The sequence below is a fragment of the Bubalus bubalis genome, chromosome 7, assembly GCF_019923935.1.
Source record: "Bubalus bubalis isolate 160015118507 breed Murrah chromosome 7, NDDB_SH_1, whole genome shotgun sequence".
Lineage (NCBI taxonomy): Eukaryota > Metazoa > Chordata > Mammalia > Artiodactyla > Bovidae > Bubalus > Bubalus bubalis.
This window is the reverse complement of record NC_059163.1, coordinates 26,786,821-26,813,229: the sequence shown is the minus strand read 5'-3', so window position 1 is coordinate 26,813,229 and position 26,409 is coordinate 26,786,821. Positions and strand designations below refer to the sequence as shown.

At 40.5% G+C, this 26,409-nt stretch overlaps 1 protein-coding gene and 1 long non-coding RNA gene across 4 annotated transcripts in view; one reads left to right on the top strand and one right to left on the bottom strand.

The window, feature by feature from the left end:
• Positions 1-65: 65 nt before the first annotated feature.
• On the top strand, positions 66-10,058 carry LOC123334548. The gene is made up of 2 exons (XR_006552567.2): positions 66-198; positions 9,841-10,058. It is a non-coding gene; the product is annotated as an uncharacterized LOC123334548 (long non-coding RNA).
• Positions 10,059-20,398: 10,340 nt separating this feature from the next.
• The window catches only part of PPEF2 (protein phosphatase with EF-hand domain 2), a 55,809-nt gene continuing 49,798 nt past the window's right edge, over positions 20,399-26,409 (bottom strand). For all 3 annotated transcript variants that reach the window (XM_044945776.2, XM_044945775.2, XM_025289887.3), the window contains 4 exons: positions 24,914-25,020; positions 23,805-23,968; positions 23,009-23,096; positions 20,399-20,848 (listed from right to left, as the gene is read on the bottom strand). In XM_044945776.2, the coding sequence (XP_044801711.1) occupies positions 20,595-20,848; positions 23,009-23,096; positions 23,805-23,968; positions 24,914-25,020 (613 nt within the window). In that variant the 3' untranslated portion in view covers positions 20,399-20,594. The remainder of the gene's footprint in view (positions 20,849-23,008; positions 23,097-23,804; positions 23,969-24,913; positions 25,021-26,409) is intronic.

Sequence of the window (26,409 nt, the reverse complement as noted above, 5' to 3'; positions counted from 1 at the left end):
TACCTTGAAAGAGCTACTTTTAGCTTCAAAGAACTGTGACTTTGACTCCAATGATAGATTTTTTTTTTTTTTTGAAGATTTGAGTATTAAAGGCTGATTTGCAGAAATAAACATTAAGAGTTTACTTACTGGTGTGCAGTGAGCCGTGACCAAAAGGAAAGTGATCAGAAACACCACTTTCATCTTTAGACTCTATCTGTAAGTAAAACAAGAGTATTAATTCTTAACTTAGAAAATATGTAACCCTTTCCTGCTTATGTAGCCTGACCCTGGATCAGGCACATTCTTAAGAAACTTGACTGAAGCTTATGCTATTAGGAACCAAAGGATGTATAGATTAGAGATTCTGGAAGATAATTTTGTTGTTGTTGTTTAGTCACTAAGTCTGTTAAACAATTGGAATATAGATTATGATTCACATGCCTTATGAATGGTGTGTGGCTCTAATTCAAGATCTACATCATGCACACACACATTCAGGTACAGTATGAAACACTTCATAAAGGGAAGGTTGCTCAGTCGTGTGTCACACTTTGTGACTCCATTGACTGTAGCCCGCCAGGCTCCTCTGTCCATGGAATTCTCCAGGCCAGAATACTGGAGGTAGTTGCCATTCCCTTCTCCATGGGATCTTCCCAACCCAGGGATCAAACCCAGGTCTCCCACATTGCAGGCAGATTCTTTACTGCCTGAGCCACCAGGGAAGCCCAAGAATACTGGAATGGGTAGCTTATCCCTTCTCCAGTGGATCTTCCTAACTCAGGAATCAAACTGGGGTCTCTTGCACTGCAGGCAGATTTCATACTTATTAGCAATATTTACCTAGTGAAAGGCAATGGCACCCCACTCCAGTACTCTTGCCTGGAAAATCCCATGGACGGAGGAGCCTGGTAGGCTGCAGTCCATGGGGTCGCTGAGGGTCAGACATGACTGCGCAACTTCCCTTTCACTTTCCACTTTCCACTTTCCTGCATTGGAGAAGGAAATGGCAACCCACTCCAGTGTTCTTGCCTGGAGAATCCCAGGGACGGGGGAACCTTGTGGGCTGCCGTCTATGGAGTCGCACAGAGTCGGACATGACTGAAGTGACTTAGCAGCAGCTGTTTATAAAAACACAGTTTTTGAAATACAGTTATTATTCCATTTGATTCTTACAGTGACTTTGATAGGTAGATAGTAGTATAATATCCACTTAGAAGTGGGTATTTGTCTTGTCTATACTCCTATATTATGATATAGAGGGTTTATTTGATGTGATAGTAAATTCTAATAGATTCACAGTTTTCTGTTTTCTACTATATCATGGTAACTTTTATTTCAATCATTTTCATTTTTCTTGAAAACAAGAAAAAAGCTACACTGTTATTAAAACATCTTTTAAATGGTATACAAAATGCCCTTTATTGTTGTTTTGTGGGAAGAGAAGAGAGAGGAGGCATTCTGAAGATAAATAATTGTTTTCCTTCTCTGTAAGAATGCTATAATTTTTACCAACAGTATATTAATTTTTTTTTTAGTATATTAATTGATTCACTTTTATAAGAGGGGTCACTTGGTAAATGTTTATTATAAAAATTAATTCTGTCATTTAGAATACTTTTTACAAAGGGAGCTATAATTTTAAAATAAATCAAAACAGAAAATGACAACGCATATCCAATAACCATAGATCTGTGAAATGCCATAAGAGAATATGTCTTGAAACAAGCTGCCAATGATTGATTTAAAAAAATCCATCTTTGAGGTTAAATTATATTTGAAATGGGGAGAGAGCCTTCAAGAGGATGATATCAAGACCAAATTCTTGTAACTATTATTGCCTACTGGAAGGCTTGCATCCTTTATGTTCCCCTCTTATAACTGTTGATTGATGCTCCTCTTTTTTTCCATATATTCATTGCTCTAAATATGGAGGAGGGAAATAGGCATAACTTCTAAAATTCCACCTATGTAGGATTTTTGTGATTGCTCTTTTTCTATAATTTGTTTTCACTCACTATTTTAAAACCCTAATACAGCCCGGAACAAGTATCAGAGTAACATATTTAAAATAAATAAAATGTGAATCCATGGGATAATATTTAAAGAGTTAAAAACATAGGCCACATGACTATAAAAGAGAATTAAAATGTTATTGTCAATATATTAAATTCTTTAATTCTCAGCCTTTCCAGTTGTCTATATTTTTGATAAAATAATAAAATTTATAATTGAAAGGATATGTATTACCTTGTACACCAGGAAAAACAGAATGTTCAAGATGGTTGAGATTTCCTTGACGCCTCGTTTCCAGATGATCTGGATAACTGGAAGGTATTTATATATGTGGATTCTAATGACGTGTAGTATCAGCACATTAAAAACCAATGAGTCCTTATGACCCTCATTTGCATGGGACTAGGATAGGGCCAATACTTCATTCTTGGCGGGGCCAAGACACTTGTCTCTGATCAGAATACGTTTTTGTGGTTGTTCTTGAGATATGAATAATTCAGGAGACCTAGGGTTTTGCTAATGAACAATCGGGACAAATAATTGCAACAAGTAGAAAAGTACCAAACTGTATTAGTAGCTTGGCTGAAAGATACATGTTGAGAATTTCAGCTTAAAAGATTTAAGGTAAATCCATTGACCTTTGCATGAATCATGCCTTGACAGAGGAAGTCTTGTTCTGCCATCTCATTCGTGGTGGAGACAAGAGGCTATGAGCTGGATAAGCGGAGGGAGCACTAGCCCCTGATTCTAAGCTCAGCTCTGCCGGTGCTGGCGTCACTTGTTGAAGGTCAGTTCGATTTCCCACAGAGAACACACCAGAGGTCTGCTTATCTCAGAGTCCAGGTCCCTGCTAACTCGGTACCAGAGAAAAGACATTCTTCCCTCCTCTGACAAAACCTCACTCATCTCTTGCTCTGTATGTTTGGCAGGATAAATATTTAGTTCCTTTTGGGGAAGTCCTGTACTCTCCACGTCTACAGGTTTTACTTCTGTGGTGCAGGTAAATTGGTCTGCTGCTGCTAAATCACTTCAGTCATGTCCAACTCTGTGCGACCCCATAGATGGCAGCCCACCAGGCTCCCCTGTCCCTGGGATTCTCCAGGCAAGAGTACTGGAGTGGGTTGCCATCACCTTCTACGAAATTGATGTGCAGTATTTTTTTTTAAATCAAAATCTTGGTTATTCAGTCTTGAATAACATCACCTGTGAGACACTAACAGCTTAGCTAAGGTATCACTTTGCCAAACCCAATTCCTTTCACAGTATTTCTAATGAGCAGTCTTTTATTGGGCTATATAACCTAGTTCTGTGAAAAGGTTCTAGTACTTTTAAGCTCAAATGCAAAATGAAATAAAACGCAAGCTTCACAACTTTGCCTCAGAGACCTCCCATGTTCTAGCTATGAAACTATGTGAATAATGACTGCCTGCAACCCAGAATTCACTCTTTCTCTCTAGTTTGATGAAACAGATTGAGCCCTTTTAAAGCAGTATCCCCTCTTCTCTTTCATCTTATCTGGAACAGAGATAGTGATGAGTGAGAAAAGTCAAAGAAACCTCTGGATCTATCATCATGGGGACCCAACCACCCTACTAAGCAGGAGCAAACAGGGTAGTCTGGGAGCCATAGAAGAACCTTGTTTGTTTTTAAACCTTAAGGAAATTTTATATTCGGAAAAAAAAAGAAAGGTGCGGTGTGGTGTAAGAACAGAAAATGTGGATAAAGACAGAACACGAGAGATGTGGCACCACTCACTTGAGGGGCAAATTAACAGCCAACATGGCCTGCCAATGCCAGGATCACAAAACCTGGCAGCCTCCAAGGAACAGAAGCCATCTCCAGGAAGCAACCAGTCCTGAAAGATACAGGTTTCACCTTTTCCAATCTGCTTCCTCAGGACCACGTTGTCAGAAGACCGTGCTTGTTCCTCCCGCCTTGGCAAAAGGGTGGCTGGACCGACGAGAGAACCTTGCTTGTTAACCTATCTGCGTCTCCTAAAATCAAGGCACTAACTCTTGGCTTCTCAACAGTGGGGATCAAAAGTGTGGTCCTTCAGGAATAAATTTGAGGGGGTGGACCTCTCAACTTTCGGAGGTGTGACATCCCAAAGGAGTGTGTGCTTTCCCTTTGAAGACTCACAAGCTCTCAGCACTAGGAAGCACAGACTACCACCTGGAGTAGAATGTAACACATTTTCTCAGTGTGCCTGTTGTTCTTTTTTTTTTTTTTTTGACTTGATTTATATATTAGTTGAAAATATACAACATAATAATTCAATATTTTATAGGTAATACTCCATTTAAAATTATTATAAAATATTGGCTATATTCCTTGTGGGTGGTGGTGGTTTAGTTACTAAGTCACATCCTACTCTTGCAACCCCATGGACTGTAACCCACCAGGCTCCTCTGTCCATGGGATTCTCCGGGCAAGAATACTGGAGTGGGTAGCCACTTCCTTCTCCAGTAAATCCTTATATCTTATTTTATACAAAGTAGTTTGTACTACTTTAATCCCCTACCCCCATCTTGCTCTTCCCTCTCCCCACTGGTAACCATTCATTTGTTTTCTGTATCTGTGTCTATTTCTGTTTTTTTAATATTCATTTGTTTTATGTTTTAGATGCCACATATAAGTGATGTAGTATTTGTCTTTCTGTTATTTCACTAAGCATGATACCCTTCAGGTCCATCCATGTTGTTGCAAATGGCAAAATTTCACCCAGGCTTAATGGGAAGGACAGAAAAGACATTCCAAGCAAAGGGGACAGTGTGAGCAAAAACATGGAAGTGAGAAGAACTTGGTGGGTTGGTGGATCCATAGGTGGTTCAGTCTTCTTAAAGGATGAGATGAAGCAGGAAGTGGCAGGAGTGTCTGCATGCACTGTGGTGTTTTAGAAATCCTGACTAGTTGAGTGATTCAGAAGCCACAAGAGATAAGCAAAAATCACCAGATCCTCATTCTCCCTTAGGAAAGAGGAAACCAGTCATTAATGAAATCAAAAGGAAAGTGTCATGGATCAGTTGACTCAGTCTCTTCATATATTAAAATCTCTTAAAAATTAGAACGCTAATTTTGTAGATAAAACTTTCATCTTTGGAGATGTCATTTTCCTAAAGCATGTTCAACCAAATACTCCTCCTGATAGAGGGGAGTATGTGAAAGTGGCCAGGAAATCCAGAAATCAAGTTTTAATCCATATTCATCTTAACAGAATTTGGTGAATGTGTCAGTAGTTTTCCCAGTTCTGCTGAGTTTGCTGTCTACGTCATGGAATGGTTCATTCCAAACTTGCCTCTCAGATAAAGAGATTAATTTTGGGAATTCTTTTATAGTTTACAATGCCTTTTATTTCAAAATTCAATGCATCCAGCCAGTGTGAGTGAGGCACACCAAAGCCTCTTCCCTGCAGGTCCTCCCCTTGGGGCCGGGTCAGCAGCCAGGGCTTCCCAAGGTGGGAGCTGGTCTTTGGTTCTATGCCCTCACTGAAGAGCAAATTATCCTCACCCTTGGAGTAAACACACTTACACCATGATTACAGTTCATCCCAACTACTGCTGTGCTCAGACACAGTGTTCCCACTGTGTCATTAAAGACATTAGAATCTTGTGTTTTGTAATGAGAGGCTCCTGCCTCTTGGTCATCATAATTTTTGCTCTAAAGTCTGAACAAAACAGAAACCCCCTGAGGCGGCGGTTTTCAATATGGCCACACATTAGACTGACTTTTTAAACAATTATTTATTTACTCCTGGCTGTACTGAGTCTTCGTTGCTGCTCAGGCTTTTCTCTAGTTGCGGCCAACAAGGGCTACTCCCTAGTTGCTGTGTGCAGGCTTCTCATTGCTCTGGCTTCTCTTGTTGTGGAGCACAGGCTCTAGGTCACACAGGCGTTGTGGTGTGTGGGCTCAGTAGTTGTGGCTCCCAGGCTCTAGGGCACAGGCTCAATAGTTGGGGCACACGGGCTTAGTTGCTCCATGGCATGTGGGATCTTCCCAAACCAGGGATCAAACCCGTGACTCCTGCATTGGAAGGTGGACTCTTTCCTACTGAGCCACCAGGGAAACCCTAGACTGACTTTTTATAATAGTTGTCGATGCCCAGTTTCTACCCCCAGACATCCTGATTATCTTAATGTCGATCTGGAATGGGGCTCAGGCATCAGTAAACGGTTGCCTCCCCAGATGATTCTAATGTGGAGAACCAGGTTCTCAGGGACTTGAACCCTGGGGTATCTGTCTTACCTCCTCTCCCTTTGAGACTGGAGACCCCTGAGAATTCCTGCTGCTGACTGGAGGGAATCCTACTGTTGGATGGGCTGGCGGCAGGCACTTTGGCCTCAACAGCAGTTTCTTCTTAGGTTAGATTGTGGACAGGACAGCTTTTTAAAGTGGAATTAAGGATGCCGGGTGACCTTGTTCTTGTGCCTAGTGACCTTGATCCTGTTCCCAGTGGCTAAGGAAATGGACCCATTACTGCAGGATTCCTGCAGACCACTCCATGGAGAGATACACACTAGTGGCAGCCCACGGTCTGAGGCTGTGTCAACCTCTGGTGCAAGAAACAGCTGTGAGCAAACGCACTAACTAAAGCTCCGTTCGCAGCTCTCCAGGGAAACACGCTGTCACTCGCTTACGCAGGCAGTTTGGAGAACCGTTGCTTTGGGCTGCCGGTCATGCCAAGCACACAGTGTAGCTGAGCACATCCAGTTCTGTTTTCACTTGCTGATACATAGCAGTGACGACTGAATAAAAACTAGAATTCTAATGAATGCTGTCAGGTCCCACACTCAACAGACACGCTCAGCAGTTTTCCATGTGTCCTGTCAGTAAGATGGTAAATACAGAGATGTTTGACACGCCCCCGGTCAGACTGGGAGGAAGGCCAGCATCCAGTGGGTGAAGCAGATGCTCCCTGCTTAGGCTGGTGCTGTCTTTCAGTCATGTCCGACGCTTTGTGATCCCATATAGCCTGCCAGGCTTCTCCATCCCTGAGATTCTCCAGGCAAGAGTACTGGAGTGGGTTGTGATGCCCTCCTCCAGGGGATCTTCCTGACCTGGGGATGGAACCCAAAGCATCTCTTGCATTGGCATGTTGATTCTTTACCACTAACGCCACCTGAGAAGCCCCATTTAGGCTGGAGAACCTGTCTTTACCCCAACCATAAATGTAAGTGGGGAAGGAAAGGCTAAGGTGATATGGGAAGCATTTGCTTGGGAGAGTTCCCTAAAAAGAACAGTCAATACAGGGAAAAAAACAAAGAGGGCCTTAAGTAAGATCCTGTCTGCTTACATAGAGAAACAGCCCTGATTTGATATAAGAGGGCTGTGACCCAAGATCAAGGTTTTGCTTGAAGGAGAGGAAGAATTGCATTCGCTCTGAATACAGTATCATGTGTTGTTATTCTGGGGATCACAGAGACAAGGGATGTAGAAATGCCTTATGTTAACTGTAAAGTGTAATATCAATTTGATGGTGGTGGTTCAATACCCAGAGGACCTTGCTACTCAAAGTGTGGTCCACAAACTATCTTCATCAGCCTCGTCTAGGAGCTTATTCAAAGTGCTACTGAAAGTGCATTCTATTTTTTCCTTTAGGCTGTGCTGGGTCTTCATTGGGCATCCCTGGTGGTTCAGATAGTAAAGAATCTGCCTGCAATGCAGGAGACCCAGGTTTGATCCCCTGGAGAAGGAAATGACTACCCATTCCAGTATTCTGGCCTGGAGAATTCTACGGACAGAGAAGCCTGGAGGGCTACAGTTCATGGGGTTGCAAAGAGTCGGACACTACTGTGAGGGCTGTTGTCTAGTTGCGGTGTGCGGGGATTGCTCTCTTGTAGCAGAGCACAGGCTCCAGGGTTCGAGGGCTTCAGTAGTTGAGGCATGAGGGCTCGGTAGTTGCTGCTCCCAAGCTCTAGAGCACAGGCTCAATAGTTGTGATGCAGGGCTCAGTTGTTCCCAGGCATGTGGGACCTTCCCAGATCAGGGATTGAACCCATGTCTCTTGCATTGGCAGGTGGATTCTTTACCACTGAGCCACCAGGGCAGCCCCTGAAAGTGCTTTTAAGTTGTGGCAAATATGTACAGAAGATTTGCCATTTTAACCATTTTTAAAAGTACAGTTCAGTGGCCTTAGGTAATTCACATTGTTGTGCAACCTTACTATCCATCTCCGGAACTTTTTCATCTTCCCAAACTGAAACTTGTACCCTGAATATGCAAAGTCTCCAGATAATTATATGCACAAAGTTTAAGAAGCACTGGCCTGAGGGATTTCTGGCAGTAGATTGTGTGTTAAACTTAATCGTAGTTTACTATGCAGCGGATGCTGTCCTAAGTAGTCTTTATCTCAGTCTCATTTACGCGTAATCTCATTTAATCTTCCCAGCAACTTGACTGAAGTAGGTATTATCTATCATGAGCCCCACTTTACCGAGACAGAAATTTTAAGCATTTTATTCAAGGTCACACAGTGGGTAAGGGGTAGAGCTAGGGTGTCACTTGGTATCTGTAGTTTCAGAGCATGTATTGTCTTCCTTCTGGACTTGCTCTGTGCCCAGAAAGATCCCACTCAGGTGTTTGCATTTGAGGATATGCATTGAGGAAGAAAAGATACCTGGATATGTAGAGAAAGAGGTAAAATAAGATCTGCAAGTAAATCCATATTTCTGTGGTTTTATATAACTCATGCATCTAGTAATGAGACTTGGAGAATCTGGGACTCTGCTTTCAGAGCATTATTTTACTTGTTTCTCCAGAAATTTTACTCTCAACCTGATTTTCTTTCCTTTCTTAAGCATTTCAGCAGATCCTATTTCTCTCTTTCCAGAACCTTCTGGAACAAACTGGAAAGTCAAACAGGAAGTGTTTGTGGGGAATTCTGTGTGGGGTAGACTAGTGTGGTTAGGCTCACTGATCTCTTCCTTCACACCCCGTGGTTTCAGGGCTCAGTGTGACTCAGGGTGCAAACTCTGGAAAGTCTGACTTCAAATGTGAGTCAGGACACTGACCAGTCTCGTTTGTTCATGTCTGAAACTGAGAAACTTGTACAACCTCAAACTTTTTATCACCGACTCAAGGGACATGAATTTGAGCAAACTCTGGGAGATAGTGAAGGACAGAGAAGCCTGGCATGCTGCAGTCTATGGGGTTGCAAAGAGTCGGACATGACTTAGTGACTGAATAACAACAGCAAAACCTTTTATAATCAAAAAAAGATAAATCCCCTCTACGGAAGAAAAACACAATGGAAAATTCCAGGGGGATCACCTGAAATTACGTGACTTTGTCGACCACTGGGAAGTCAGGTATGGCCAGATGGCCATTTGGTGCACAGCTGGACAAGTCCTTGTCCTTTCAGAGATCAAACAGCTAGAGGGTGTCTCTAGTCATTTAAAGTTGCTTGAAAATTACATAAACCAAGACCCAGGTTTCTTTTTTTTTTAATTGTTTTATTGGAGTGTAACTGATTTAAAATGTTGCCTTAGTTTATGCTGTACAGCAAAGTGAATTAGTTACACATTAGAGGAGCCTGGTGGGCTACAGTCCGTCGGGTCACAAAAGAGTCCGACATGACTTAGTGACTAAACAACAACAGATACATAGATCCACTTATTTTTAAATTCTTTTCCCATATAGATCATTACAGAGTATTGATTAGACGTCCTTGTGCTATACAATAAGCCCTTTTTAGTTATCTATTTTATATACAGTACTGTGTGTATGTCAATCCCAGTCTCCCAGTTAATCCTCCCCACCTTTCCCCACTGATAACCACAAGTTTTTCTACATCTGTAGTCCTACTTCCATTTTGTACATAAATTCATTTGTACTTTTTTTTTTTTTAAGACCCAGGTTTGTAAAAGATTGCTTAGAACTACTCATCGAAATTGATGAGAAGACTGGTTCTCAACCCTCGAAGCTGAATCAATCACTTGTGAAGCTCTAAACAAACAACCCTATAACCAAGACCCACACCCAGAGACTATGGTCTGGGTATGGATGCCCAGGCACTGGTGTTTTTAATGTGTACCCAAGGTTGATAAACATGAAATTAGACAAAGCAAGGCTAATGTTCCATCTTTGTATTCACAGTGCCTAACACAGTATCCGGCTCTTCATAAATGTTTACAGAATGTCTGTGTGAATAAATGAATTAGTGTTATCACATGAACTACTAATAGTATATCAAGTAGTATGTCATGTAGCACTCCAGTAGTATGTCATGGGTTTAAAAATACTTTTATAGGCTTCTTTCATTTAAGTCTTCTGACTCCCCTGGAAAATCCTGGGTCAGTCGTGGCCAACTCTGCGACCTCATGGACTGTATCCCACCAGCTTCCTCTGTCCATGGGATTCTCCAGGCATGAATACTGGAATGGGTAGCCATTTGCTTCTCCAGGGGATCTTTCTGACCCAAGGACCGGGAGATTTTTTACCATCTGAGCCACCAGGGAAGCCCTAAATGAATTAGTGTTATCACATAAACTATTAATAGCACTTGGTAGTACGTCTTGGGTTTCAAAATACTCTTTTATATGTTCCTTTCCCTTAAGTCTGTGACTCCCCTGAAAATACTGATGTGATGCCCATTTACACTTGAGGATGGAGGCTTAATGAGATTAAGTGGTTTCCCCTCCCAAATCCCACAAAACTGATGGAAACTGTGTTTAACTCTCATCCACTGAGAGATTTCATGTCTGCTATGGTTCTCATCTGGCTCTAGTAGTGCCTTGAGAAAGTTTCTCTGTTTGCTTTGTCAAGTATGTCATTTATTCCTCCCGCCTTAACACTGATGTCTAACTTTATGCTTTAAAGTAAAATTCAAACAGAAAATTATTTTTAAAAAAAAGTATAATTAACTCATGTAATCACCCAGTCAACAAGAATCAACTTAGGGTCAATGTGACTTTATCTACACCCCCACACACTGACCCCTCTTTTGAAACAAATACCAGTAGATATTCCAGTGTGTTTCTCTAAGGACTTAAAAACAAAATAACCTCAGTGTCATTATCATACTTAAAAAGTTAACAGTAATACTTAAGTATCATCAAATACCCAGTCAGTGGGGCTTCCCTGGTGGTTCAATGTAAAGAATCTGCCTGCCAAGCAGGAGCTGCGGGTTTGATCCCCGGGTTGGGAAGATCCCCTGGAGAAGGAAATGGCAATCTACTCCAGTATTCTTGCCTGGAGAATCCCATGGACAGAGGAGCCTGGCAGGAGACAGTCCATGGGGTCGCAAAGAGTTGGACACGACTTAGCGACCAAGTAACAGCACGATCCAGTCAGTATTCACACATCCGATTGTCATTTTTTTCCCCCAACAGTTTTTTTGATTAGGGGTCTAAATAAGTTCTATATGTTGCAGTTGTTTGGTTTGCTCTTAAGTCTCTTTTAATCTGAGGGTTTTCCCTTCATCTCTTTTTGCTTGTCTCCTTATAATCTATTTGTTGAAGAAACCAGGTCATATGTCACATACTGCCCCCAGTTGTCTGGGTTTTGCTGACTGTAAATCGCTCTTGTATTTCATACTGTCCTTTGGGCTCTGTAGCGCCTATAACTTAGTAGGTAGATCCAGATGTTTGATCAGATTGGGATTGGATTCCTACTCCTCTCCCCCCGGCCCCCAAATACCTTCCTAAGTGCTGGAAAAGTATTGCCTGAAGGTAGAAATTTTGGAAGCAAAATCAATAGTGAAGGCCAGGCAGCCAATACACATAAATTCATGGCCCAGGAGGAAGACGGGGCCGGCCTGCCTGTGGCCACGGTGTGGCCAGCCCCTGCCAGGAGGATCCCTGTCCCAGCTCAGGGTCCAGGTGCAGCCCTGCCTCCCTCAGACATCCTGCCTCTACCTGGGTGATTGTGCCTCTCCTTTCCGATTGTCGCTACTTGGCACCGAGTGTGGCATCTGCAGTTCAGCGGGGGCTCTTCCCCAAGTCAGCATTTCCTGAGACCAGATGACATCTGTATTTCTAGCTAGTTGGGATCATCAGAGGATCAGCTTTTTCTACAGCTACAGCTTTGTGATACAGAACATTTGCTCAGAGTGACATCTAGTGGCTTTAAATATACAATTTATTGAGGTGTAGGGCCCCCCTCTTTTCTCTTGACTACACTGCTGCCAGTGGGATCTGAGCCCCCCGCCCCTCCTCCGCCTCCCCACAGTGGGAGCACTGAGTCTTAACTATTGGACAGCCAGCTAAGTCCTAGGGGCCCTTTACTGAAGGAACATCAAACTTCAGTTTGGTTTTAAATTTTGTATTTTTTAATTACAAAAGTATCTCACAATCAGAAGAAAAATCTTAAAGGATACTGAATAGTAAGTAGCCTTGGCAATTAAATTTGTTTCCAGAATTTCATTCAAAACTTTCCTTGTGCACTGTGTGAGTAGAAAGTCAAAGTCCCACAAAACCCACACCCCAGGAGTAGCCACAGCTAATGGTTGATAGTTCTCTTTAATAGCTGCATAGTATTTCATAAAATTTTCCCCTCTATTCCTCACTAATGAACTCTGGGGTAGATTCTAAATTTTTTTTTGCTATTACAAACCATGCTACCAAAAACATCTGTGAACGTGTGATTTTCATACTCCTGAGAATGTTTCTGAAGATAGTAATCTTGAAGACAAATTACTGGGACAAAGAATTCTTTGTATTTTTTGCATCAGTTTACACCTCTACCCACAATGTATGAAGGTACAGTTGCCCTGTGTGGTCAGATCAGTGCATTATCATTTAAATAAAAATCTGTGTAGCTTGTTTTGATCTTTAAAAAGAACAGGATTTTTTTTGTTGCCATGACTAGGCTGGATTGTGTGTGATACAGTTTTTTCTGTTAATCTTCCTGGAAACATTTCATGCTGAGTTTGTAATTTGTGTGTGTCTGTGATCAGTTGTGTCTGACTCTTGCGACCCCATGGACTTGTAGCCTGCCAGGTTCTTCTGTCTGTGGAATTTTCCAGGCAAGAAATAGTGGAGTGGGTTGCTGTTTCCTACTCCAGGGGATCTTCCCGACCAAGGGATCAAACCAGTGTTTCTTGCATCTCCTGCATTGGCAGGCAGATTCTTCACCACTATTCCACCTGGGAAGCCATTTGTAACCTTGTGGTGAACAAACCTAGAAAGAAGGAAATTTTTGACCCTTATTAATAGTAACAAATCGGAGAAGGCAACGGCACCCCAATCCAGTACTTTTGCCTGGAGAATCCCATGGATGGAGGAGCCAGGTAGGCTGCAGTCCATGGGGTCGCTAAGAGTCGGACACGACTGAGTGACTTCGCTTTCACTTTTCACTTTCATGCATTGGAGAAGGAAATGGCAACCCACTCCAGCGTTCTTGCCTGGAGAATCCCAGGGACGGGGGAGCCTGGTGGCTGCCGTCTATGGGGTCACACAGAGTCGGACATGACTGAAGTGACTTAGCATAGCATAGCATACAATAGTAACAAATGGTATCTGCAGAGTGTGTAGCCAGGTTGCTGGAGACGCAATGAGAATAGGCTATGAACCCTGCCTTAGGTTCCTGGGGAGTCAGTGGAGCCAGCATGTAAGCCAGTCACCGTGAGACTGCGAGTCGGTCTCCAGTGGCAGGAACCTCAGGCCAGCTCCCTGGAAGGCCTCACAGAGGAGACGGCATTTGAGCTGGGTCTTGAAGAATGAGGCCAGGCCAACAGGTGGGGAGGGTTGGGTAGATCAAGGAACCAATATGTGAATAGTAGGGTATAACTGGGGTACGAGATCCAAGTGGCTAGAAAGAGTTTGGGAAGCAGCTCAGATTTGAGACTATAGAGATGGGCACAGGCTGGGTAACAGAGTTTGTACTTTGAGAGTCTGGTGTTTCTCAAACTCTGGACTCTAAAAAAAACATTACCCTAATGCTCTAATTGAAAAATCAATATCCTTTGCCATAAATGTAAGACACCATAAAAACAACTTTGGTAAAAAAGGAAAAAAAAAGGAAAAAAATCCAAGTGAGTACCTTTGAAATAGTTTAATATTACAATACATATAACAATGAATCTAATGTTTAAAAACGCACACCGAAAATTATCTTCATCTGGGAAAATAAAGATTTATAATGAAGAGATTCAGCTCTGTGTCTTATAGTTTCAGACCAAGATGAGGGTTCTGTCAAGACAGTTGTTTCTGATTCTGTGTTAATTAACCCCAGACCCCAACACACCTGTGGGTGTGTTAATCGCCCACCCCCCCCAATCCTCCACCCCACCCCCGCCCCACTTACCTTGTAAAGAGCAGGAACAGGGATCTCAGATGACCACCCAAGTCCCACAGCTGGGAATCAAAATCTAGCGTCTTCTGACTCCAGATCCTCATACAAGGCTGATACTTGACGCAAGGAAAACTTACTAACACATATTAGCTCTCCAAAAACAGGACTAAGCTGCCTCTAGGAGCAAGGACCTTCTGCCTGGAACATTCCAGCACACATGCTAAGTCGCTTCAGTCGTGTCCAACTCTTTGTGACCCTATGGACTGCAGCTTGCCAGGCTTCTCTGACCATGGGATTCTCCAGGCAAGAATACTAGAGTGGGTTGCTGTACCCTCCTCCAGGGGATCCTCCTGACCCAGGGATCAACCCCGCATCTCTTACGTCTAACCTGCACTGGCAGGTGGGTTCTTTACTAGCACCACCTGGGAAGCCCGTTCAGCACATAGCTGTCTGTAAAGTGGTGTTGAGATTGTAGGTTAGTGTCTAAAGTCTGTGTCTTTGGGAATATTTCAAGACACTCGCTCAGAGATTAAGAAATTTACAACCTTGTGTGAATCATTAAAACATAGATAAAAGGTTTTGACTTCTACAGAAATAAACGTTCAGTTTTAAAGCAATGATTGTTAAGAGATTTAAGGAACCCTAATTATAACTGTGTGTGAATTCTGTGTCCAGCAGCAGTAGTATTAATAATTGCTTTGAAAAACTTCTATAATATTTATAATTTGATATGTCAAAAATCCTGAAATAGAAAAAGACTGTTAGTATATTCTTTTTTTTAATATGATGTTTTTTTTGTTTGTTTGTTTTTGTTGTTGGCTGTGCTGGGTGTTGGTTGCTGCGTGTGTCCTGAGCTGTTTGTAAATTTTGGAGACTAATCCCTTATCGCAAAGAGTCGGACAGGACTGAGCGACTGAACTGAACTGAATCCCTTATCAGTCACGTCACTTGCAAATATTTTCTCCCAGTCTATGGGTTGTCTTTTCTGTTTATTGTTTCCTTTGCTGTGCAAAAGCTTTTGAGTTTAAGAAGGTCTCGGTTGTTTTGTCAGTTTGGTTTTGATAATGTTCTGTGGCTAAGATGTCACCCCTGGGGGAAGCTGGCAGTTTCCTCTTCTAAATCTAAAAATATTAGGTTTCTGAATTGGCCTCTCATACTTAGTTATGCCACTGCAAACAGCAGTTAATGTCTTACCAAATAATCATCCTTCTCTATTGCAGGGTAAACCAGTTAGATAAGCAGTATTGGAGCCCGGCTGCACTTCAGGATTACCTGGGGAGTATTTAAAACATCCTGACAGTGTGGTCTCTTACTCAGATTTTGATTTAAGTGGTCTGGAGTAGGGCCTCAGGCATTTTATGTTTTAAAAGCTCCCTGGATGATTTTAATGAGCAGTTAAGGCTAAATCACTGGATTAGAGGCATGATTTTCCTATTTCTTCCTAGGACAATGTAAATGTTCCTTTTAAATAAAAACTCCCCAACCCCTATTAATTTTGAATGTTAATCGATAAAGGAAGTTTTCTGTAAGCCTTGAGTGTGCAAATAGGACTCGCCTATCACAGGACACAGAGTCGAAAGGGTGTAACTAGCAAACAGTGAGGGCCCCTGAAGAAGGAACCAGAGCAGCTACTTCCCAGAAAACTGGTTAGGGTGAGCAGACGCGAAACCCAGAGTTAAGCCATCAGCCCTTCAAGCTCCACTACAAACAGTCAATCCTGAACTGACAAGCCAAGACCTTGTTCATGCTGACCCATCATTTTACCTGGTGAAGCTCTGTGGCTTTTGCCTTTGTAAGCCCCATCCTTGCCCTTGGTGGCAGAGATTATCTTCATGGGCTGCTCTCAGCAGTATATTCCTATACATACTCACCGCCCAGGGCCCTACTTATCCTCCCTGAGTTATCTTGGAGCTTCAGAGTCCTTGTTTAGCTTTAATCATAAAGAACAGTGTGGGGGAGGTTGTTGTGGAAATAACACATGCTTTATTTGTTGAGTTTGAACTGTTTTCACGAGATAAGGAAAGTGAAGTCGGTCAGTCGTGTCCGACCCTTTGTGACCCCATGGACTGTAGCCTACCAGGCTCCTCCATCCATGGGATTTTCCAGGCAAGAATACTGGAGTGGGTTGCCATTTCCTTCTCTTTCACAAGATAAAGAAAGTGAAGTCGCTCAGTTGTGTCCGACTCTGCGACCCAATGGACTGCAGCCTACCAGGCTCCTCCGTCCATGGGATTCTCCAGGCAAGAATACTGGAGTGGGTTGCCATTTCCTTCTCCAGGGGATCTTCCCAACCCAGGGATCAAACCCAGGCCTCCCACATTGCAGGCAGATGCTTTAACCTCTGAGCCACCAGGGGGTCAGATATAAATGTGAATTCATTAGTATGCTTGGTCTCTCAGTTAGTGACACAGGCAAGGCAAACACATGGGTCACAGGTATTCACTTAAAATATTTGAACTCTTCTCCAGATTGTACTCACTGATGGAAATCCAGACTCTTCTGGAGTGATGGAATAAGAAAATGAAGTTTCCCAGGAAGCACACTGTGTTGCTTCCCTACGCTCAGAAACTAACCACAAACAGTCGATTAAAACCACACACGTTTATTATCTCAAAGTTTCTTTGGGTCAAGAATTCAGGCACAGCTTTACTGAGTCCTCAGCTCAGGGTCTTACAAGTCTGCAGTCAAGGTGTTAACCAGGCTGACTTTCACCAGGAGGTTCAACTACCTCTGGAAGAATCTGCTTCCAAGTTAAGTCAGGTTGTTCGAAAAATTTATTTCTTTGTATGAGGGAAGGTCCTCGCTTTTTGTACCCATCAGCTGAAAACCATGTTTTGGAACAAATGTGGAACCACACCATCAACTCTGGAGTCTCCAACTTGCTGACTGAAGATTTTGGGACTTCTTGGCTTCCATAATCATGTGAGCCCTACAGTAAACCTTCTTATAGACTAATCCAACACCTGACAAAATAATCTCTTGCCTGGGAATCTAGCCTAAGAGGATGTATAATTTGAAAGATTTTTATGAAACAAGCCATTGCATAAAGTTTTGAACCAGTGTTATTTATAATAATGAAAACCTGGAAATACATGTTTAACAATTGGAGAATGGCTAAATAAATTAATTACATCTATGTGAAATTATGCAGCCATTAATAAATAATCACGAAGACTATGTAGCAACACAGATGTGAATTTATAAAACAAGCAGAACATTAAGTTACATAAACATTATAGTTATAACAAGAAAAAGTAAATAAGGAAAAGGATACATATGTTTTGGTCATGGGATTACATAATTTCTTATACTTTTACCAATAAGACATCATAAAAACAATAAATAAAAGGTATACAATGAAAACAATGAAGGGGTTGAATTATTAGTAGTTCTTAACTAGGATAGACCTCAGAATTTCAGAATACTTAACACCTGGGTGCTACCTTGTGAAAATTCTGAGATGGGGCTGGGGACCTATATATTTAAAAATAATCTCATCCTCCATACCCAATACCCAGGTGATACTTTTTTAAATTGAAGCAGAGTTGAGTTACAATGTTGTGTTCATTTCTGCAGTACAGCAGAGTGACTTGGTTGTATACATACATTCTTCTTACTATTCTTTTCCCTTATGGTTTATTACAGGATATTGAATATAGTTCCCTGTGCTACACAGTAGGACCTTGTTGTTAATCCATTCTCTATGTCATAGTTTGCATCTACTAACTCCAAATTCCCAATCCATCACTCCCCCGTCTACCCACCTTCACAACAAGTCTGTTCTCTATATCTGTGAGTCTACTTTGGTCTTTAGATAGATTCATTTAGATTCTACATATAAGTGATAGCACATGGTATTTGTCTTTCTCTTTCTGACTTATTTACTTAGTGTGATAATCTCTAGGTCCACCCATGTTGCTGCAAATGGCATTCTTTTGTTCTTTTTTATGACTGTAGTATTCCACTGGGAGTGGAATTGATGGGCGTAGTATTCCACTGTGTATACACACTGCATCTTCTCTCTCTATTCATCTGTTGATGGGCATTTAGTTTGTTTCCATGTGTTGGCTATTGTAAATAGGGCTCCGGTGAACATAGGGGTGCATGTATCTTTCTGAATTGTACTTTTGTCTGGATATATGCCCAGGAGTAGGATTGCTGGATCATATGGTAATTCTATTTTTAGCTTACTGAGGAACTTCCATACTGTTTTCCATAGTGGCTGCACCAACTTACATTCCCACCAACAGTGGAGGAGGGTTCCTTTTCTCTACACACTCTCTAGAATTTGTTATTTGTAGACTTTTTAATGATGGTCATTCTGATAGGTGTGAGGTGGTACCTTATTATAGTTTTGATTTGCATTTCTCTAACAGTTGGCTATGTTGAGCATTTTTTCATGTGCCTATTGGCCATCTGTATGTCTTCATTGGAAAAATGTGTTTAGGTCTTCTGCCCATTTTTGATTGGGTTTGTTTTTTTGTTGTTGAGTTTTATGAGTTTGTATATTTTGGAAAGTAAACCTTGCGGGTCATATCATTTGTAGACTTTCCTCCCATTTTATAGGGTGTCTTTTCATTTTGTTAATGGTTTCCTTTGCTGTACAAAAGCTTGTAAGTTTGATTAGGTCCCATTTGTTTATTTTCATTTTTATTTCTGTTGCCTTGAGAGACTGATCTAAGAAAACACTGGTACAGTTTATGTCGGAGAATGCCTATGATTGCTTCTAGGAGTTTTACGGTGTCATTTCTTAGGTTTAAGTCTTTAAAGCATTTTGAGTTTATTTTTGTGCATAGTGTGAGGGTGTGTTCAAACTTCATTGATTTACATGCAATTCTCCAACTTTCCCACTAATTGAAGAGATTGTCTTTTTTCCATTTTATATTCTTGCTCCTCTATTGATGGTTAATTGACCATAGGTGTGTGGGTTTATTTCTGGTCTCTATTCTGTTCCATTGATCTGTGTGTCTGTTTTTGTGCCAAGTCCACACTGTTTTGATTATGGTAGCTCTGTAGTATTGTCTGTAGTCTGGGAGAATTACATCTCTTGCTTTGTTCTTTTTCTTTAGGATTGCTTTCAGCAATTCTGGGTCTTTTATGGTTCCATATAAATTTTTAGGGTTATTTGTTCTAGTCCTGTGGAAAATGTCATGGGTAATTTGATAGGGACCACATTAAATCTGTAGATTGCTTTGGGCACTATTGCCATTTTAACACTATTAATTCTTCCAGTCCAAAAGCATGAGATATATTTCCATTTCTTTGAATCAGCTTTAATTTTCTTTATTAATGTTTTATAGTTGTCAGCATATAAATCTTTCACTGCCTTGGTCAGGTTTATTCCTAAGTACTTTGGGGTTTTTTGGTGCAAATTTTAAAGGTATTGTTTTTTCTTACATTCCCTTTCTGATATTTCATTGTTAGTATAAAATGCAACTGATTTCTGTATGTTAATCTTGTATCCTGCTACCTCGCCAGATTCATTATCAGTTCTAGTATTTGTGTGGAATCTTTAGGGTTTTCTCTATATAGTATCATGTTGTCTGCATATAATGACAATTTTACCTCTCCCCTTCCAATAAATAAATAAATTTATAAATAAATAAATTTGAATACCATTTATTTCTTTTTATTGTCTGATTGCTGTTGTTCGGACTTCCAATATGATGTTCAATAGAAGTGGTGAGAGTGGGTACCCTTGTCTTGTTCCAGGTTTTAGTGGGAAGGGTTTCAGCTTTTCACTGTTGAGTATTATTTTGGCTGTGGGTTTGTCATAAATAGCTTTTATTATGTTGAAATATGTTCCCCCAACCCAGTTTTTATCATGAATGGATGTTGAATTGTGAAATGCTTTTCCTGTATCTTTTGAGATGATCATGTGGTTTTCGTCTTTTCTTTTGTTGATGTGGTGTTTTCCATTGATTTTGCTTATGTTGAACCATCCTTGTGAACTTGGGATGAATCCTACTTGGTCACGGTGTATGATCATTTTTATGTGTTGCTGCATTCAGTTTAATAATATTTTGTTGAAAATTTTTGCATTATAAATACAAATATCTATATTTATCAAAGATATTGGCCTGTAATTTTCTTTTTTGGTGATATCTATCTGATTTTTGTATCAGGGTGATGGTGGTTTCATAGAATGATCTTTAGGAGTGTTCCCTCTTCAGTCTTTTGGAAAAGTTTGAGAAAGATTGGTAAAAGTTCTTTGGTAGAATTCACCTGAATACACAGGTGATTCTGTTGCATATTGGTAAGCAAATTCTCAGCATAAAGTTCCATGAATTCACGGAGAATAAGGAAGACGTTCCAGCAACGAGCTCGGCATTGCTTCCGAGGCACCTTGGACAATGGGGACAAAGCTGGCCTTAGTGTGCACCTGGGCTGCTGCAGCCACTGTTACTACTGTTAGTGACTTGTGGGCAACCTGAGACATCACCCCCTGAGCAGGATTGCTCCACAAGGCGGAAGGCCTCCAGGAATTCATTGATGTCAATGTGGCCATCCTTGTTGAAGTCAATGCTCCGGGCAAGGTCACAGATGCAGTCGTCTGTGATGTCAATGTTCATATGAGAGCTGAATAGCTTCCAAGTATGCCTGAACTCGTCCAGTGAGATGGACCCTTACCAGAGAGAGCAAGTCACTTTAGTGAGTCAGTCTGGTCTTCAGTGCTCATTTCCTCTGATATTCTTTCAAGGACGCCTATTCTCTACTGTTACAACAAAGACACCCAAGGCCTGCCAGCCACTTTAAACTCCCAAGAGGATCACACTAAATCACTTGATTAGTGGTTCTTAGCTGGAAGCAGTTTTGCTGCTCTTCTTATAGGGACGATTGGAAATGTTTTGAGACACTTTTGATGGTCATGACTGGAGTGGGGGTAGGGTGTTACTGGTATCTAATAGGTAAAGGCCAGGGATGTTATTAAACAACCTAATAGGTACAGGGTGGACCCCAAAACAAAGAATTACTCAAGCCCAAATGTAAGTAGTGCCACACTGAGAAACCCTGCATTAAATCATCTCAAACATATGCTAATTTATTCTACTTATAAAAGGCCTATGGCTCTATACGTCTATGGTCAGTTAATTTTTTACTAGGGTTTCAAGACCATTCAACAGGGGAAAAATGATTTTTTCAACAGATGGTAGAGGACAATTGGATATCCACATGCAAACAATGAAGTGAGACCCCACCTTGCACTACAAACAAAAACTAACTCAAGTAGATCAAAGAGCCCACTGTAAAAGCTAAAACTGTAAGACTCTTGGAGGAATAGGTACAAATCTTTGTGACCTTCAGTTACATAACATTTTCTTAGATACAATACCAAAAAAATACAAACAGCAAAAGAAAAAGGATAAATTGGACTTTTAAAAAATTAAAACCTTTGTACACCAAAAGACACTACCAAAAAAGTGAAGAGATAACCCATAAAATTAGAGAACATATTTGCAAATCTTACATCTGATAATGGACTAATATCCAGAATATATAAAGAACTCTTACAACTCACCAATAAAAAGATAACCCAATTAAAAAATGGGCAAAGGATTTGAATAGACATTTCTCCACAGAAGATACACAAATTTCCTATAAGCACATGAAAACATGTTCAACATTGTTAGTTATGAAGGAAATGCAAATCAAAACCATAATGAGATATTTCACACCCAGTAAGATGGCTATGAAAAAAAATTTTTTTAATGAAAAAAAAACAAGTGTTGGTGAGGATATAGAGAAATCAGAACCCTCATACATTGTCAGCAGGAATGTAAAATGGTATAGCCTCTGTGGAAAAACAGTTTGGCAATTCCCCAAAAAGTTAAACACGTTTTTTCCATATGGTCCAACAATTGCACTCCTGGGAATATATCCAAGAGACCTGAAAACGTATGTTCACACACAAAGTTGTATATGACTGTTCATAACAATGTTATTCATGACAGCCCCAAAGTGGAAACAATCCAAATGTCTATAAACAGATGAATGGATAAACAAAATGTGATATGTTCATACAATGGAATATTATCCAGGTATAAAAAGAAAGAAACTGATACATGCTGCAACATGGGTGATCCTTGAAAACAAGCTAAGTGAAAGAAGCTGGACACCAAAGGCCAAGTGTCATGACTCTATTTACATGGACTGTCCAGAACAGACAAATGCATAGATACAGAAAGCAATCTAATGATTGCAGGGAGAAGGAACAGGGAATGGGGAGTGATAATGGGTATGGGTTTCTGTTAATGGGTATGGGTTTCTCTTTAGAATGACGATACTTACACAAGCTTGTGTATATACTAAAGAAGCACATGGTAAATGAGTAAGTTATATGGTATGTGAATTATATCTCAAAGAAATAATATTTGAAAAGGCCTTTGAAACAATGAGGAAATAGGGTGAGGGTATATAAGACTTCCTTGTACAGTTTTTTGCAAACTCCTTGTTAAGCTGTAATTATTTAAAAATTTAAATAATACTTTAGGAGTGAGTGCCAAAGCTTTTCTGTTCTAGACACTCTTCATTCCTTTGTGGCAATCTCTGATAGACCTATAAAGGATATTACAGCTAATATAATTCTTCCTGTAAGATGTTCTCATTCAGTTTGTCTTCATTCTCTTTTTGCCCAACCCCTCATCTATAGGGACAGCTGATGTGGGTCAAATACTATTCTAGTTTCTGTTTTTAGCACTGCCACTAATTTTACTCCAAAAGATGCAAGGGTGGGGGTAAAATACTTGCCACGTGTCAGAAGTGACAGGACGGTGAGTGCCTTTACCTGAGTGATCACTGTCTATGATCCTAAAAATGGTCTCCAGGTTGGATCGGTTGCGATACAGTGTTTCCAGCAAACTTGACTGTATGTTCTGCAAGAAAAGAAATCTCAATTTCCTTCTGTCTCTTATGTTTACATTTTTCTTAATACATAGTTACCACACCATCAACCCTGACAACAAGACTCCTGAGAGTTTTATGATCCCTCCACTCTAACCCCCTCCAGCCTGCTAAATAATCTGATGGTTTAAGAAGCACCTACCCATGAGAAAAAATATAAAATTCATCATGATGGTGATGTTTGCACATAGCTGCAAATATACTAAAAACCACTGAACTCTACACTTTAAATGGATGAACTGCATGATACATGAATTATACCGCAATAAAGCTTTTTTTTTTTTTAAGTACATAGCCCAAGGCCTCACATACATTACATGTAAGTATTTACTGAACAAATAACTTTTTAAATGGGGGATAGACCTGGGTTTGAGTTCCAGTTCTATAGCTTAGAAATTCTGTTCAAAGTTATCCTAGGCAGGTTATCTAACCCCAGTGTTCTCTTGGGTATGTTGGTGCTGATTATATGTACCTCTTGGAGATGGTTTTGAGAATAAACTGTGAGCCAACATATATAGGTCGCTTAACACAAAGTCTGACACACAGGAACTCAACAGATAGTTGTTTCCATTCATCTTCCCTCTGGGCTTTTCAGTATTTGGCTGTTACTGATTCAAAGTTCTCCACAAGGGGCTTCATGGTCCATGATGTGCTTTCATTGACCATTTTAACATCCTTACCTGTTGGCTCAGTTTTTCTTTGGCCAAGTTCTCCAGCCAGGACTTGTACGCCAGCTTGTTATCCGTCAAGCTGCTCACCAGCTGTGGCCTCAGCATCCGCCAGGGCAGTCCCAGGTGCAGCACAGACTCCACGGCTGCAGCCCAGTCGCTCAGGGTGATTAGACCTGTAGGAAAGAGCTGACTGGTTGACTCATCACCTATAAATCTTCTATCTCGACATTCTTCTTAGTATCTGTAGGTAACAGCAATGGTGAGTTCTGTCACTATTCTTGTTGGTTATGGAAGAGCTGGCTGGAAAGTAGGGTTGCAGGATAAAATACAGGGTGCCCAGTAGATTCAATTCTTAGACTACAGACTATAAGTATGTCCCATATATTGCATGGGATATACATTATATATATATTTACATATATATTACATTTATAAACTATTTGTTGTCTATAATTCAAATGTAATTAGGTATTTTGTTTTAATTTGCCAAATCTATTTGGCAATACTCCTGGAAGTCACACAAGACTCTTATAAATAATATTATATATATATAATGTCATATATATGCATATACACTCACATATACACATATGTATGTATACATAGCATTAATTATTTCTGTGTATATGAAAAGATAGTGCTATGAGTTTAGGACTGTTACTGCTATTTTTTGAACTGGGCTACATGTAGTCAGAGTCCATTAGACATTCCACTGAGTTGAGAAAAGAAAATTTCCAGCTTGGGTAATAGAACACAGAACAGGTGATCACACATTTACTGATGAGAAACCAAATTATTGGTCTTTTTGGTCTTGGATCCACTCTTGTAACCTGTCCCCCGTTGCTTTTTGCCTAGTTCTGGCTTTATCACCCTTCCCTTGACTCCATTTCTTTTCACCATCTTTGTTTATATTTAGCCAAGTTTACATTCTGTTAAAAGCTTAGAATCAAAAAATTTAGAAAAGATAGCTAGGACATCAAGTTGAATAAAATGGAGGAAGTAGTCAAAGAGGTCTTCTGGTCATTTAATCCTTAAGCCAATATTTATTTGCTAATTACTGTGAGACAGGTTTTTTGACCAATTTTCTTCCTCTGAATATTTTACTTGATTAGTCTTACCAGTTTCATCTTTATCATGCTTCTTAAATTCAACAAGAATATCTGAGGAATGGGCAAATAACTTCTCCCGTAGGGCTCTCAGAGCTGACTCCTCCACTCTGCTAATCCTGATACAGGAGATGACAGGGAACATTAAAAAAAAAAAAAAAAGAATCAGTATAGAAGAAATCAGTTCAGTCCCTCAGTCATGTCTGATTCTCTGTGACCCCATGGACTGCAGCACGCCAGGCTTCCCTGTCCTTCACTATCTCCTGGAATTTGCTCAGACTCATGGCCATTGAGTCGGTGATGCCATCCAACCATCTCATCCTCTGTCATCCCTTTCTCCTCCAGCCCCCAATCTTTCCTAGCATCAGGGTATTTTCCAACGAGTTGGCTCTTCACATCAGGTGGCCAAAGTATTGCAGCTTAATTCAGCATCAGTCCTTTCAGTGAATATTCAGGGTTGATTTCCTTTAGGATTGTTAGTCATGGGTTTTTACTACACTGTCCTCTCTTTTTCTTAACATCTCAACCTCCCAAGAGCTCCATGTCTTACTTCTTTCCACTGCTCTCCTGCTTTTCCCTATTGTGCACAAACAGGACTGGTCTGGGGAATGCTGCTGTCCTTCCCAGTGTAGGACAGTGGTTAGGGCAGAAGTCCCATAATGTGTTATGGAAAAATCCAAACAGACTTTTGGGCCCACCCAATACACTGTACCTCATTTTCTCCATCTGCAAAATAGTGACAAAAATGGTACCTAACTCATACGATTATTGTGAAGATTAAATAAGTAAATTCATGTAAAGCACCTAGAAGAAAGCCTGGCATGTAGAAAGCACTCAGCAAATGGTATCTATTATCATAATCATATATGTTTTCCTTATATTTATTATTTATATTAAACATGGCAGGATTTATGAATCACAAAATATCACTAATTTAGTTTTCTTATACTTATGGAGTCAACACAGTCCTGCTGGACATGGCACTTGGCCTAAAATAAGTGTTCAAGAAATATCTGTAGTTGAATGAACAAGAATATTACAAGAGATAAAAGGTAAATATAAACTCTGTCCTGTCTCACTGAAGAAGCAGCCATTCTATAAATGGTGACCAGATAATCTATCTTTAAAAGTGCTAAAAAAAAAAACAAAACCCCAAAACATTTTAATCATCTTTGATGAAAGTCTTCCTTGAAGTTTAAGGTACTTCACATAATAATCTCCATAGACCCTCCGAAAAGTGTGAGCTGCCTAAAAAATTCATCTCAAATTTCATGGGTATGTGATTGTATGTACTTTTTCTGGAGAATTTTTTGTTTTATCAGAGGCTAAAAAAAGTATGAGAGCCCCTAAAAGTTTAAGACCATTTAAACTATTTTAAATGCAAAGCATTTAAACTATTTCTGGTAAATCATACTCATTGATGGTTATCATTCAGGGATGGGGTATAGCAATGACCATGAAGGCTGTCTCAGTGCACAAGGCTCTCTGTTCCCTACATCAAGCAGCAC